The 14,516-nt window shown below is 49.8% G+C and overlaps 1 protein-coding gene across 4 annotated transcripts in view; it reads left to right on the top strand.

Annotated features, from left to right (window-relative positions):
- The window catches only part of Sh3pxd2a (SH3 and PX domains 2A), a 206,258-nt gene that overhangs the window by 29,885 nt on the left and 161,857 nt on the right, over positions 1-14,516 (top strand). For all 4 annotated transcript variants that reach the window (NM_001415946.2, NM_001107606.3, XM_087564681.1 and 1 more), the window contains 1 exon segment: positions 12,251-12,331. In NM_001415946.2, coding sequence (NP_001402875.1) covers positions 12,251-12,331 — 81 coding nt within the window.

Genomic DNA, 14,516 nt, shown 5'->3' with positions numbered 1-14,516 from the left:
AGAAGCCCCCTGGCTAGCTCCTGGCCCTGGCTCGGTGGAATGCTACACACCCACTTTTGCCTCTATCTTTCCCTCATCCTCAGAACTGGGACTGGAGTTCTCCTTGCCTGCCTCCTTGGGCTCCAGCCACCCCAGCTTTCGCCTCTTCTTTGCCTGGGGGGTCCCCTTGCCAGTATAGGCTTCTCCTCTGCTGCATTGTGATAACTTCTAGGGAACCCTTTGAGTCTGTGATTTAAGAACCGTTTGTTCCCACAGAAGCTTATTTGAAATCTGTGCCACTGTGGCGGCTTTGAGACCTGGTGCCCTCAGAAGGTGATGGAGCCGTTGCGAGATCTTAGTACCCGTCTCGTGGGAGTGGCTTAGTTTGGAGGCGGCTGGTTATCAAGCAAGGTTGCCCTCATCTCCCCCGTGGTACCACTAGAAGCTGAGCTTGTGTTCTCCGGCTTCCCAGCACCCAGAATCTTGAACCAAAGTAAACTTCATTTATTTGTTGATTTACTTTTACTTTTTTGAGATGGGCTCTCTGGAGTCCCAGCTGGCCCTGAATGATCCTCTTGTCTCTATTTCTCATGGACCCAAGCCTGGCAACTTTGTTTCTTTATAAATTACCCAGTCTCAGGAATCCTCTTAGTGTAAGAGAAGATGGCTTCCCAGCACCTTAGCCATCTGGAAAATTGTTATTTCTCTATTTCTCGTGGAGGCCTGGGGGCCAGACTTGTACACCGTCTTGTTGGATTTTGTCTGACCAGGGTCAAGGGCAGAGCCCAGCACACAGTAGGTCCAGATTACTTTTCTGGGTGGACCTGATGAGCAGCTTAGTTACACTGAGTCTCCACTACCACATTCCCATTGTTCCATATTCTAGGTTAAACCAGGTAAGTTGAAGGTATCTGTACAGAGTGGCTCTGGGAATGGGTCGGGAAAATGGATAGGAAGGGTTTCCAGTGCTGTGGTAGGAACTGTGGTTCCGGGCCACCTATAATGACTTTTATAAAAGGGGAGGGGAAGTGTAGACTGGGGGAGGGGAGGGAAAGGGACCGTGGGATCAAGTGGAAGAACCTGGTTTCTAGAAAGGATGATGAGCAGTTCCCCCTCAGTGCAGGGGTCCAGTGTGGGGACAGGCTAGTAGAGAATCATCAGTGCCGTTTCCCTGTGCCGGACACCAAGGACATGGCAGTCTTCCCTGTTGGATTGGGCGATCTTTACGACACTCCAGGGTGTGCTCAGGCCTGCAAACTCTCCGGGCAGAGACGAGGGTGCAGAGCATTGGTTCCTTCCAGCCATGGTGTTAAAGCAGCTGGATTTCACCTTGCCCAGCCCGGGAAAGCAGGTGTGTCTTCCTGTAGCCAGGATTTCTCCTTGCTCTGGTGGCCATGCCTACTGTGTGCTGGTGCTGCCTACTGTGTGCTGGTGCTGCCTACTGTGCACTGTGTTGCTGCTGAGATTCTCTCTAGCCTAGATTTTTCTCCAAGCTTGGCGGGTGTCATGTGATCCCTGGTCACACCAAGTGAGGGACAGGGGAAGAACCCAGCCCGGAACCAGCTCAGGGAGGTTTCTAGGAGACAGTGGGCCTTGCCTGGAGTTTGGAGGAATTTGGCTGAGAGGATATAATAATGGAGTCAAGAACCCTTTAAAGGGAGATGGCTCAGGGGCAAGCTCAGTGGGCAAGAGTGCCTGCCGTGCAAGCATGAGGACCTGAGTTCAGGACCCCAGTCCCCAGAAAAAAAAAACTGGGTGTGGTGACACACGCTTGCAATCCCAGCACTGTAGGCAAAGACAGGCAGATCCTTAGGGCTACGTAGCCAGCCAGTCTAACCAAAACTGTGAAAAGTCAAAGACTGTCCCAAACAATTAGGTGAAGAGTGTTGGAGGAAGGCAAAATGGCCTCTGCCCCCACACACACTCAGATAAGTGAGCATACCTACACACGGACAAATGTATCTCACACACGCACACACCCCTATCTAAGTGACTTTTTCCTCTCCTACTTTTGAATGACTGCCTTATTGAGGAGTAACTTGTATACCATACAGCATGGTCTCCGAGCATCTCAGACTTACGTAGCTACGACCACAGTCAAATCTGGGACCTTCCATCTTCTGGTGGAGAAACGCCCGCCCGCAGCAGTCGCCCCACTCCGCCCTCAGTGCTGTCATGCGTGTTCTGATTTGCTCATGGATTTGCTTACTGTGAAGGTCTCACACACAGCCAGTCCCCAGGCATGGGTGGGTTCTCACTTATTCGATGGAACCAACTACAGGTCCCAGTTTCGAAGGTCATACGTTCTAGATACCAGTCCTTTAACAGACACATCACAGTTACAATTTTCCCCCATGCTCTGGGTTCTCTTTATTGCCAACACTCATTGAAGCATAAAAGATTGTGATTTTGTTGAGTCCCGGTTTGCCTGTTTTCCTTTCATTACTGTGTTTTTGCCATCGTAACTTTGAACTCACTCTTTGACGTCGCAAAGACTCCCTTGCAGCAAGGGAATCAAACTCAGGACCTCGTGTGTAATACGGTTCATCTACCACTGGGCTACTCATTGCCCTATTAAGACTCTGTCCTTCCGTCTCTCCCATTTGAGGCTCTGGTCTGTTCTGCATATGGCGGAGGGTGGGATGTTACTCTTTTCCAATTTTGAGTTGGGTCGCACTGATGTCCCACTGTTCTGTACTTGGTAATGCCCTGCCTTCCTCAGGTGGGTCTCAGTTCAAACACCTGGCCCCAGAGAGTTGTTCCCTGACCTTCAGCCTAGTATGTCGTCTCTCCTGTGGTCATATATCACTGCGCTCAGTCTCGGGGCCTCAGCATGGTCCCGTGTTTTCTGTTGAGCCCAGAGTAGCAGTTGGATGTCTGGCTCACTGCCTGGGTTTCCAGTGCCCTGCACAGTGCCTGGCCTCTGTGGGACTCAGGAAATTTCCTGTAGTTCAGAAGTTGCTTTCCCAGAGGATTTTGATTAAGAACTCTGAGGGGTGCTGGCCTCACGGTGTTGGACATGAGAGAGGGATGGTCAAGCAGCATTATATTTTGGGAATCTCCTGTCCCCTCGGCCCAGCAGTCCCATTACCTCACATTGGTGACTGGACATTTCTTCCTGACAGTGGACAGAGCCCTCCTTTCCTACAGCTCCCACTCATCCACGGTCTGCCTTGACAGGTCAGTGGACCTGATCCGAGGGTTGTGAGAGTCCTTTAAATATCTGAGAACACTTAACAACAGGCACTGCTGATTCATTTAGCTGTTCTTTTGAACCAGGAGGGGCTGATTCTGACCCCTCTGTCACTGATGGAGGCCCAGGGTTGGTGGGTGGTGCTCCCAGTGGAAACTCGGACATGGCCACAGCCCAGAGTGGAGGCATCTGATTCTGGTTGTCCCTTCCTCATTAGAGGTGAAGAGTCCCAAGCATGTAGGCAGGACTCCGGGAAGTCTGAGTCCAGACTCCCTGTCATCATAGACATTGAGAAGGCAAAGCTGAACTCTATAGGACACGTTCTTCTACAAGGATGCTTTCCAGTTAAAGAGATGTCTGGTTGTTCTCTTTTCTTTCCATCCAGTCAGTGGTCTTTGTAGGTTTGGTTGGTTTTAATGATTCCCAACTCTCACTAACAGTAGACCCACCCGGGAGCTCTTAAAACCTCCCAAACCACTCCCACCTTTCAAGGCTCTAGTTTAACTGGCCTGCAAGGCCAAGGCAGCGTGGTTTTAAAGGACCCATGGTGACTCTGTGTGGCCAGGGCTACAGACCTTAGTTTCAGGATCACAGGGTTGAACTTGAAACTCCCTACTGCCCCATAGGAATGAGCACGGGATGATGTCAGCACAGCATCCAGAACCAGAGCCAGGGGACAGGCTAAGGGGGGGGGGCACAAGTGTTTTTCAAGACCGGAATCTCATGTTCAATTATGAAAGCCATATACTTTCAAGCAAAAGGAAATAAATACGGAAATGTCGGAGAGTAGAAGGCAGGACTGCCCTTGTCTCTCCCCTGAGATCTCTTAGATAACCAGTTCTCGGGGAGCACGAGGCCCCGTCCACACATAAACCTGGCTGTGTGCTGTAGGCACTGCTCTGTGATCTTGGTTTTCCTTTTCTCAGCGTGCTGGGTATCTTACCATCAGCAGGTACACGAGCCATATAGTTTTAAACTTTTAAAGTCAGTGAACATCGAGTTTTCCTTATTTTTTGCAGCAGAGAATATTTCTGCATACATAGACCAACTCTCTCTTTCCCTTTCCTCCCTCCCTCCCTCTCTCTCTTTCCCTCTCACTCTCTCTCAGAGGTCCAGTTGATAAGTGCAAGAACTGGTAAGGTTAAGGATCACCACAAGAATGCTTTCTAAAAAGCTTGTTCCGGGCCAGACCAGGCGCTAACTTCCTAGTGACAGCCACTGGCCTGTGTCCACCAGTGAAGGTTTGCTGAGCACAGCGGAGAGGAAGGTGTGAGTGTGTCAGCTGGGAAGGAAGTAGAGAGAGAGGTCACGTCCCTGAAGGCTGTGTGTAAAGGAGCAGCTGACTTCTGGCCTTCCCTGACTGCCTCGTTGCAGCACGGGAAGCGGAACCGTGCTGTGCCTGTTAACCTTTGCCTGGCTCCGTGGTAAGACAAAGGCACAAGCACCCTGGCAGGATGTGTATGTTGAGGGCACTGGGCCAGGGCTGGGCGTTGATTAGGGAGCGTGTGGAGCCAGGAGTTCCCTTCCTAACTCTGCTAGAGCTGCTGAGTGGTGGCCAAGCCCATCGGAACCCAGGCACATAATGCTTTTGATGTTTCCAGAGCTCTGGCTCCAGCTCAGGCTCCTCAGTGTCAAAGTGCGTCTAGCAGACATGTCTGACATGATAGCTGTGAATGTGGCCAGATGCAAAAATTCATTTTTACTTTGTTTTACTCTACTGTAAGCTTGCTTAACATGTAAGATTTGTGTGTGTGTGTGTGTGTGTGCGCGCACACATGTGTGTTAGTGCATGTGTGTCCTTGTGTGTGCATGTATGTATATTCGTGTGTACGTGTGTGTGCATGTGAGTATGTATGTTCATGTGTGCACATGTGTGTGCATGTGTATGTTTGTGTATGTGTGTTCATGTGTGCGCACACATGTGTGTGTACATGTGAGCCCTCGAGTGTGTGTGCCTGTGTGTGCATGTGTGTTTGTGCGTGTATTCATGTGTATTTGTGTGTATATGTGTGTATGTGTGTGTGTGCCCAGGTGTGTTTTATAACTAGGTTGCACAGATCTCATGTGTGATCTTTGTTGATGACGGTCATGTCACTGTGTCAAAAGGTCAGATGCACCAACTGAAGTTTTTCACTTCAGATCCCTATCCTCCCAACTGGGCACAATGTTAGCCAATCCTCTCTGATGCCTAAGTATTACCTAAGATGCCCACTGACCGTTTCTCGGTCGGGGCACCCACCGGTCGAGAGTGACTCTACTCCTTTTCTCTGACGGGTTGGTTTGGCTGGAAGAAGGAAAGCACAGAGGGCAAGCACATTCACTCCGCTGCCCTGGAGATCGTCCTAGTGGGAATCATTCCCAGAAATCTAGAAACCCGAAGTGGATTCCTGTCCAGGCCCTGTGCACTTGGGTGCCCTTAGGATGCGCTAGAGAAAGAGAATAACACTCTTAGAGTACAAAAGACTGTCGGGCATCAAAGCATGGGGAGAGAAGTCACAGATACTGAGAGTCTCCATGCACTGGGTTCTTCACAGGATCTCCACCATCTTCACAGCGAACGAGGAGTTATTGCTCTTATCTATATCTATAGCTATAGATATAGATACATAGATAGAATGGGAGGCTCAGGGTACGTATTCACTTTTCGAGGAGCTGATCTAAAGCACAGAGATCCCGATGCAGGGCTCCCTACTCACCAGTGACATGGGCAGCCTTAGTCTTAACTGATTAATTGGTTGATTCCCTACTCAAGGAAAAAACCAACAGGCGGAGCCGCAGGTTGGACCCCAGGGTCAGTCCCTGTGGCCAGACAAGCTGGCGTTATTTAACAAGGATGGGGTATATTTACCTGAAAGACTGAGTCAATGTGTCGCAGAGATATTTAGACATGGGTGCTCACTGCAGATGTGTTCATAGTAGCTAAGTTATAGAACCACCCTAAGGGCCTAACGATCAAAGAATGGGCAAAGAAAATATGGCGTCTGTGCACAGCAGCTGTTTGGGACTAGACAGAAGAGCAGAGTTAATGTCGGCTGACGGAGAGTAAACTAACATGGCCAATAAAGGCTTTAAAGATGTGTGTTTATGCTTGTTTGTGGCCCCTAGATTTCATATAGATATGGAAGCCGTGTGTGTATGCACGTGTGTGTGTGTGTGTGTGTGTGTGTGTGTGTGTGTGCGTGCGTGAGAGAGAGAGAGAGAGAGAGAGAGAGAGAGAGAGAGAGAAGTAAAGTGGGTAAGGACGATCGAGGTGGAGGGGTGAGAAAGGAAGGGTACAGGATACAGGGGTGGGTGTACCCGCAACTTAGGATGCATTCTGATTTGCAGATGTCCTTATGAAACATAATACCATGTATAAATAAATATACACAATAAAAATTTAAAATAATAGCAAACGAACAGTAATAAAAAGGGGGAGGAGCTGGTAAGAAGGCTCAGTAGGGGAAGGGGTTTGCCTTCTGGTCTGATGGCCTCTGTCTAGCCTGGAATCCCACAGGCTAGAAGGAGAGGACTGACTGACTGACTCAGGTGTCCTCTGCCCTGCACACAGGCATGCAGACTTTGGTATGTGCGTAGCTCTACCCGGTGCCCTACCCCAACTAACCAACCAACCAACCAACCAACCAACCAACCAGTTGATTTAAAAATACAGTTAAACCTAAGAAAGAGAGAAGTGCTCATTGGGAGGGCTTGGCTTATTTAACTCTAAGCTCGTCAGTCACCGGCTGTGGGTCAGGCCGTAGCAGGTCACAGCTGGGACTCCCACCTCTTCTGGAAGTTGGAGGTGTTAGCACTGTCTTTGGAGGATGTTATGTGGAGAGATGATAATCAGAACGAAGTCTCTAGCAGTGTCTGGAACTTGGTGAGTATTCAGCAAACAGGAGTGGCTGCTGTTCTCCGTAGTCCCAGGGAGCCCCTTTTGTTTGCTTAGATAAGAGAAAGGTTTACCTAGTGACCTCTTCAGTCTCTCTAGCTCTGGGGAACTGAAAGATGGAGCTTTCATGGTGAATCCTTTCAGGTTCCTCAGCGTTCGTGGGTCCCAGGAGCCCTCAGCTTCCATGTGCATTTCCTTCCCAGGAAACATGAAATAAAACAAGAAAAAGACCCCTGGCCTCACAGCATGGCACCCTCTCAGCAGATGACACTGTTCCTGGTCCCCTGCAATGGAGTCTTGTTTTGCTCTTCTCCTTTCCCAGAACATAAGATCATTATATTTATATATAAAATCATCCCTGTCTCTCTCTGTCTCCCCCTGTCTCTCTGGATCCGTCTCTGTCTCTGTGTGTGTGTGTGTGTGTGTGTGTGTGTGTGTGTGTGTGTGTGTGTGACTTGAAAGTAGAAGGAAAACTGCCTAGGAGGACTAACAGAAGGATATGAAGACGTAGGGGAGGGAGTGTGCTCAAAATACAATAAATATACTTTCGTAAAAATTTTTTAAAGTAAATATATAGGCTTTTTTAAAGCCCCCTTTTTTTTCAGGACTGGAGAGATAGCCCAGTGGTAGAAGTTGCCTAGCATGCACAAGGTCCTGGGTTCAATTCCCAGTACTGTAAAAGTAAATAATGAATGGATAAAAAGCTCTCTTTTCCCCAAAAATGGGTGGCACTCATGAGCTTTGAAGTAGTAGGTAGATGTGGCTCTCCAGCCTTTCTGGTGGCTTCTGCATGATTCACTGTGATACTTCATGGACCAGGGTCTGAGGGCTGGAAAGGGGCTATAGGTTGGTCACTCACCCTTGTGGTCACCCCATAGGTGTGTGTGTTGGAGTAGAGATCTTCCTCTAAATCACCTTTTAAGTGGTGGCTCTTTCCCAAATCTTCACTGTCACGTAAAACAAATACCCAGTCAGAAGAGGCATTGGGATTTTTACCAGGGCCACCTCTGAGGGTGTTCAAGGTTTTCAGGCTAAGCTAAAAACTTTAGGGTCAGGAGTACAGCTCAGCTGGTAGTGTGCTCATTATGTAGTGAGCACAAAACCCTGAGTTTGATCCTCAGCACCATATAAACTGAGTATAGTCAGAGATACTTGTGGTCTCAGCAACCAGGCAGTAGAGGCAAGAAGACTGGTCGTTCATCCTTGGCTATTGTGAGTTTGAGGCCATATGGGTTAACAGATCTCTATTCCCACCCCATCCAACACTGCACCCCCTAAAATTGAGCCAAGTGGCAAGGTTTGGGATTGGCAAAGACCCTTGTACTGAATCAGAAGGATTCTTACTCTATCTCTTGCCCATTAAAAGTTTGGGTCTGGGGCTGGAGAACTCCCTCCAATATGTCTCTAGCCACACCTCGTTGCTACAAACCCTGGTACTTTCATTGGATGAACCAGTTGCTAGGTCAGGACCTAGTACCCCAAAGGCCAGGAGAGGGCAAGACAGCTTCTACTAATGGGGAGACCAGGGAGTGGATGGGCTCACCTATGTTAAACAGACTTATGCAACATATACCAAGCTCTCAGGTTGTGCTGTGCCAGCAATTAGCAAACGAGGGTGGATGGAATAGCCGGCTGATGGTGGATCATAAGCTTTGAGCACTCCCAGACACGGACAGACTCACAGGGCCAATGGAACCTAGGTCAGATGGTGGCACTCTTGGGGACTCCTTCTCTGGAACAATTAGTGGATGTGAATAGGATTTTTTTTTTTTTTTTGGTTCTTTTTTTTTCGGAGCTGGGGACCGAACCCAGGGCCTTGCGCTTCCTAGGTAAGCGCTCTACCACTGAGCTAAATCCCCAGCCCCGATTTTTTTTTTTAATATCAGGTCCATCGCTGCCATCTTGAGAGTCATCTGGAAGACAATATAACCCAGGCTTTGGCATAGCCACTTGCATTGGGAATAGCACCCCTGAAGCCCTCTGCCCAAGGGTGGTTTGAATTCAGAGGAGCTTGGAGATTTACAGGCCACTCTCTCTCCCAACCCTCCAAGGCAGATCTACTTATATGGGGCATTTGGAATGGGAAGGTGGGGCTTAATGTTATCTTAGACGGGCATCAGCTTCCTAAGGAAGAACTTAGCATTGGGCTCCCTCAACAAGAAGCCAGTGCAATAACCATGGCCCCTTTTATTGGCTTCTGGATCGTGTTCGTTCTGGTTTCTAGGGCCATCATTTTGAAGCCAGTTAACCCCAAATGGGAGGTCCGTCTTCATCCGTAGACTCCAGAAGATTGAGGTGATTCTGTGACCCACCCTGGGCTCTATAACCATGATACTCCACTCCAGGAGCAAGGCACCCCTTTGTGGTATGGCTACAGTCCCAAGGTAGTTTGCAGACTATCATGTAGACTAGATTCTTCCCTTCTTGGCCCCTTGACTGGGCAACCATCCGGTAGAGAATATAACTTGCCTAACCATGTGCTGCAGCCCTGGTCCTAGCCACCTGATGCCAGAGCCATGTGTGAGCAGGTTGGGGAACATTACTGTGGAGTTTCCATTTGGCCTGGGGCCAGGTCTGCTGGGCAAGGGGCCAGGGAAAATAAGGCCTTCCTCAGTAAATTGCAGCCACCATGTGCAGCACATAGGGGTGCGCAGTTCCCTCCCTCCACAATTCCAGCTCCTCACCTCTTGTCCTACTCTCTGGTGCAAAGGCAGCCACAGACATTAGTGTTTCTGATGAAACCCAAGCCAGTCTTGGACCTTCTAGGCATGGTTGAGCCTCATCTTTGCAATCATTCGTCCGGTCCATCCCAGATCCCATCTTGGCTGCCCCCTCCGGAGACTGGGTTTCTTTCTTGGTTCTCTGGAGCTGACCTGTAAGTGATTCGCATCCAGGTCATTCAAGTTTACTGACCTACATTCAAGTTCGAAAAGGGGCTTGGTTCATAGAGGGCAGCAGAACCCACTGGGCAGTCAAGGTCGGAGAGCACAGATCTGGCACAGGCAGTGTGTGTTCAGCAGATAGCATGACCTCGGAATGGGAGGTTGCCTGATGAGGTGCTGTGCTGATCGTCCTATGTGGGCTCCCTGCTGGGGGCTCTCACCCTTTAGACCTGAGCTGCAGTGGAACACGATAGTCTGGCTGGCCCACAGGAAGCTGGGCATGGCTACTGGTCTCTGAGGAGGTTTCCTAGTTGCCTACCATCTGCCTGAAGTGACTAGAGACCTTGAAATGGAATCCATGCATTTTTAAAATCCAGAAGAAAGGGAAACTCTACCCAGGAAACATAAACCCAAGTCACTGTGTTTGGAATCAGGGTGTTTAATTGAAGTCCAGCTGCTGGGTAATGTTATCTGGCAGCTCCTGAAACCAGAGGGGGGTTTATCTGTAGGGGTAAACAGAGCTGGCTTTCTCCAGTGACCTCTGCCCTCTCCACCCCAGACACCTGCTCTTTCTCCACAAACTATCTCTAAAGCGGGCCGGCCGGCCGGAGCGACTTTAAGAAGCTCTGGTGTTGGGGTGAGGGGTAGGACTGTGCTGGGCAAGGCTGGAATTCTTCCTGTGTGTCCGTCGCTCATCTGGGGTGATAATCTAAGGTTGGGAAGAAAACAGAGCAAGCGTCCTGTCACGATAGAGCCTGGGGTCTGTCTGCAGATTTCTGGTCTTATCTACAGGAGGACACTGTCTGCTTCCAAGGCTACCGACCTATGGCGTGCCCCAGAAGTTTGGTAAAACCTGGGGATGGGAATGTGAGTGGTCTCACAGCCAATGAGGTGGGTGCTGTGAGGGAGATCCAGCTGGGGCTGGCTCCAGAATTCTCTCCTCACTTGGCCATCTGCCACTTGACGAGTCGCTACTGACTTGCACCCTAGATCCCACCTCTGCCAAAAAGGCCGCCTCTTACCATGTGCCCCTTAATGAGTAGCAGACCTCCCTGGATCTCCCAACACTAGGCTTCCCGAGTCTCCTGACTACCTGCATCTTTCCAGCAGCCAGGCCGGGAGCTGTGATTTAGTCTCCCTGGGAGGTGAAAGGGAAGCCGGTAATTACCACAGAGGAAGGAGCATGGGTGCTAAGCCCCAGTTAAGTCCTTCTCCAGCTCCAATTCACAGGCCCAGGAGAATGGTCAAGTTTAATGACCCTCAGGCAAGCTCTCCCTCTTCTTTCTCTCCCTCCTAATGGGCTTGGCCACTTGGGGACACCAGGCAGCACCTGGTGCAGGTACACATCTGCTCCCCGTGGAGCAACCTGCAGTGAGGAGGCATTCAGGCGGAAAAGGGGCAGGGTGGTGGGCAATTATGACTCTGAGGAAAACCCAGCTCCTCTTCCAGGGCAGCAAGGAGCTGCTGTGCTGAGGGTTGCCTGGCTTTTGCTACCTGCCTGAACCCTGGGCTCTCTATCTGATCCCCAAGTTCTGTCTCTGGTTGTTCATGGGCTCTCAGTGTGGCTTTGACACTTCTTTGGTCCTCTAGGCCAGCAGTTCTCAACCTTCCTGATGCTGCCACCCCTTCATACAGTTCCTCATGTTGTGGTGACCCCCCCCCCCCAATCATACGTTATTTTTGTTGCTACGTCATAACTGTAGTTTTGCTCCTGTTATCATAGGTAAATATCTGTGTTTTCCAATGGTCTTAGGGATATCCCTTTTGAAAGCGTCATTGGACCCACAGGTTGAGAGCCAGTGCCCTAGGCCCCTCCCTGCCCAAATGTATCCAGATTTCTCTGTTGTCTGAATGAAGCTTTACTTTAAAAGCTGTTTAGTTTCTATCATGTCATTTGCTTTAGATATTGCAGACCTACATTTACATAGAGAGCACTAGGCCTGTGGCTGCTGAGTGAGTATTCTCTCCAAAATTAAAATCTAAATACCGTTGTAGCAGTAGGAAGGGGAGGACCATTTGTCACGGAACTGTCAGGAAGCATGTGGAGTCTACAGTGAATGTCAATACACACACACACACACACACACACACACACACACACACACACACTCCACATACCCGAAGAAGCATTCACTGAAATTAGAATGAAGAAATCTCTTAGTAGAGTGTTAAAACAAAAGGGGTTAAATGTTTTCTGTCAGTGAGCCAGGCCCGGTGACAAATGAAGGAAACTGGTCTTGGCTGGCCCATTCCTACAGTAATATTAAGCTGTGCCTGCAGCCCAGCCTGTCCACCTACTCACCTGCTCCTCTTCTCCCATAGGTGTATATTATCAACGTGACCTGGTCCGACTCCACCTCCCAGACTATCTACCGGAGATACAGCAAGTTCTTTGACCTGCAGGTGAGTCGGATAGTGGCTTGAGTCTCTGAGGGATTCCTTGTTCACGTCCACATCCCACTGGAAGGCCCTGGGCAGAGCTGAGGGCCAGAATCCAGTCTGGCAAAGAGGGACAGATGAGAGACCCCCGTCGAGCAGCCAGGCTTTTTCCTGTCTTGGCTGCCGCATGCAGACGCTTGAGTGGGACTTTGCTTTCCACCACAGCCCTTCACAGTCTCGCTTAGTCATCCTCCCTTGGCCTTGGGGTGCAAACCGTGGGGAGGCGAGGAGGCATTTGTGGGTGCTGTGTGCCTGAAGCAGACATATCTATAAACATCCATGATGAGACGCTAGCCACCACATCATTGCTGGTAAAGAAAAGCAAACACACAGAGAAGACCAAAACTAAATAAGCACTTTATAGAACTACATGCTGGGCATACCTCCGGGTCCGCCTGTCTACCCAAACAAGGAGCTTGCCACCCAGTTCGTACATGTGGACGGGCAATGTGTGTCTCTAACTCACTGGCATGCTTCTTCAGCAAGACGGCAGTATGTAGCCACACCGTACCATTAAACGCACCCCTTGGACGATGGCTGATTCGTTTTAGGGTCTTTTGGTGAGGAGTGCTCACACTGGGCTTAGACAATAACATTTGAGAAGTCCGTGCGGTTGACCAGATGGTGAGAACCACAGTGGGGTGGTGGGGCTTCGGCAAAGCCCAAACTAGGATCAGCTGTCACTGTTTAGCCCCTGCTTCTCTCCAGGACTGTCCTTGTTTGTTTGGTTTTTTTTCTTTTTAGATTTATTATATTTATTATATAAGTACACTATAGCTGTCTTCAGACACACCAGAAGAGGGCATCAGATCTTATTACAGATGGTTGTGAGCCACCATGTGGTTGCTGGAATTTGAACTCAGAACCTCTGGAAGAGCAGTCAGTGTTCTTAACCACAGAGCCATCTCTCCAGCCCAGGAGTGTCCTTGTTAATTCACACTCTGATGAACTTAGCTGTCGTAGCTCTTGAATTTTAGATCTGTGGCTCCCGACATCATAGACACTGACTAGCTAGCTCCCTTTTCCAAATTGGTAAGTCCCGGGGAAGACTTTGGTCAGTCCCTTTCTTTGGCCCAATCAGGATGCCCAGAGATAGAGAGGGTCTTGGAGCGTAGTCATGGGCCTTGGCAGGGTGAAGGGGGGTGTCACCCTGGTGCATCAGAAGCAAGCACCAGAGTATTGGTGTTAATAGGCAGGCACCCTTCTTCTATCTGGAGGGGAAAGCCGAGAGGTGGAGAATTCCTTAGAACGTGAGAGTGATTTAGAGCAACGAAAACACAAAGAAGAGACATTGGTTCCTAGCCTCACACCCAGCAGCCAGCCCTTCCATTTAGCCCCTTAGCAGTGGGCCATCCTGGAGAGGGAGACGCTTGCCTGTGTGTGTGCATTAATACCTGCTTTGATTTCAAGATCCTTATCACTATGAGACAAACCTTTTAAAGAGCCGGTTCCCCAGAGCATGGATCCTTCCGGTTCAACAACATGGGGTTGAATTTGTCACTGCGTGTGGGAGTAGGAACACTCATGACTTCTGCCTGCTGCCTCTTCCCCTCTCAGCCCTGCCTAGTCTCCTTAGGTCTTTCCAGGATATGGTGGGCTTTGCCTGCACCCCATCAATGGGTACAGTGTGTGGGGACAGGAAATGATAATGCAGTTGGGCAGCGTCTGGACCCTGAAAGGACTCATTGATCAGCTGGAAGGAGTCTAAGAAGCCCGGGGAAACTTCCAAATCAGAATTTCTATTCTGGTCCCACCCCCTCCCAAGTTATAGAATCACACAAGAAAGGACTGCTGCCCTCCACCCCCCACCCGAGGACTCACTCTCTCCCGATTACTGTTGGAAGGGACACAAGCAATGGAGCAGCTGTGATGTGCTGGCCCTGGAATCACTATGCTTGTGGCCAAGCTTGTCCCGAGTGGGCTGTCCTCTGTCCCTGTGCGTGCGAGTTCCACACCTACAGGTCCAGGTCCTTTTGGACCAAAGATTATTTATTTGTGATGAGGCATGCTATACCACATGTAGGGGATAGAGGACAACTGGAGGGAATTAGTTCTCTCCATCCACTACGTGGGTCCCAGGGATCGAACTCAAGTCATCAGGCTTGGCAGCAAGCACCTTTACCCGGTGAGCCATCTCTCTGGCCCCAAA

This window comes from Rattus norvegicus, chromosome 1 (genome assembly GCF_021556685.1).
Source record: "Rattus norvegicus strain SHRSP/BbbUtx chromosome 1, alternate assembly SHRSP_T2T, whole genome shotgun sequence".
Lineage (NCBI taxonomy): Eukaryota > Metazoa > Chordata > Mammalia > Rodentia > Muridae > Rattus > Rattus norvegicus.
Note: the sequence above shows the minus strand (reverse complement) of the source record. Positions and strands in the feature narration are given on the sequence as shown.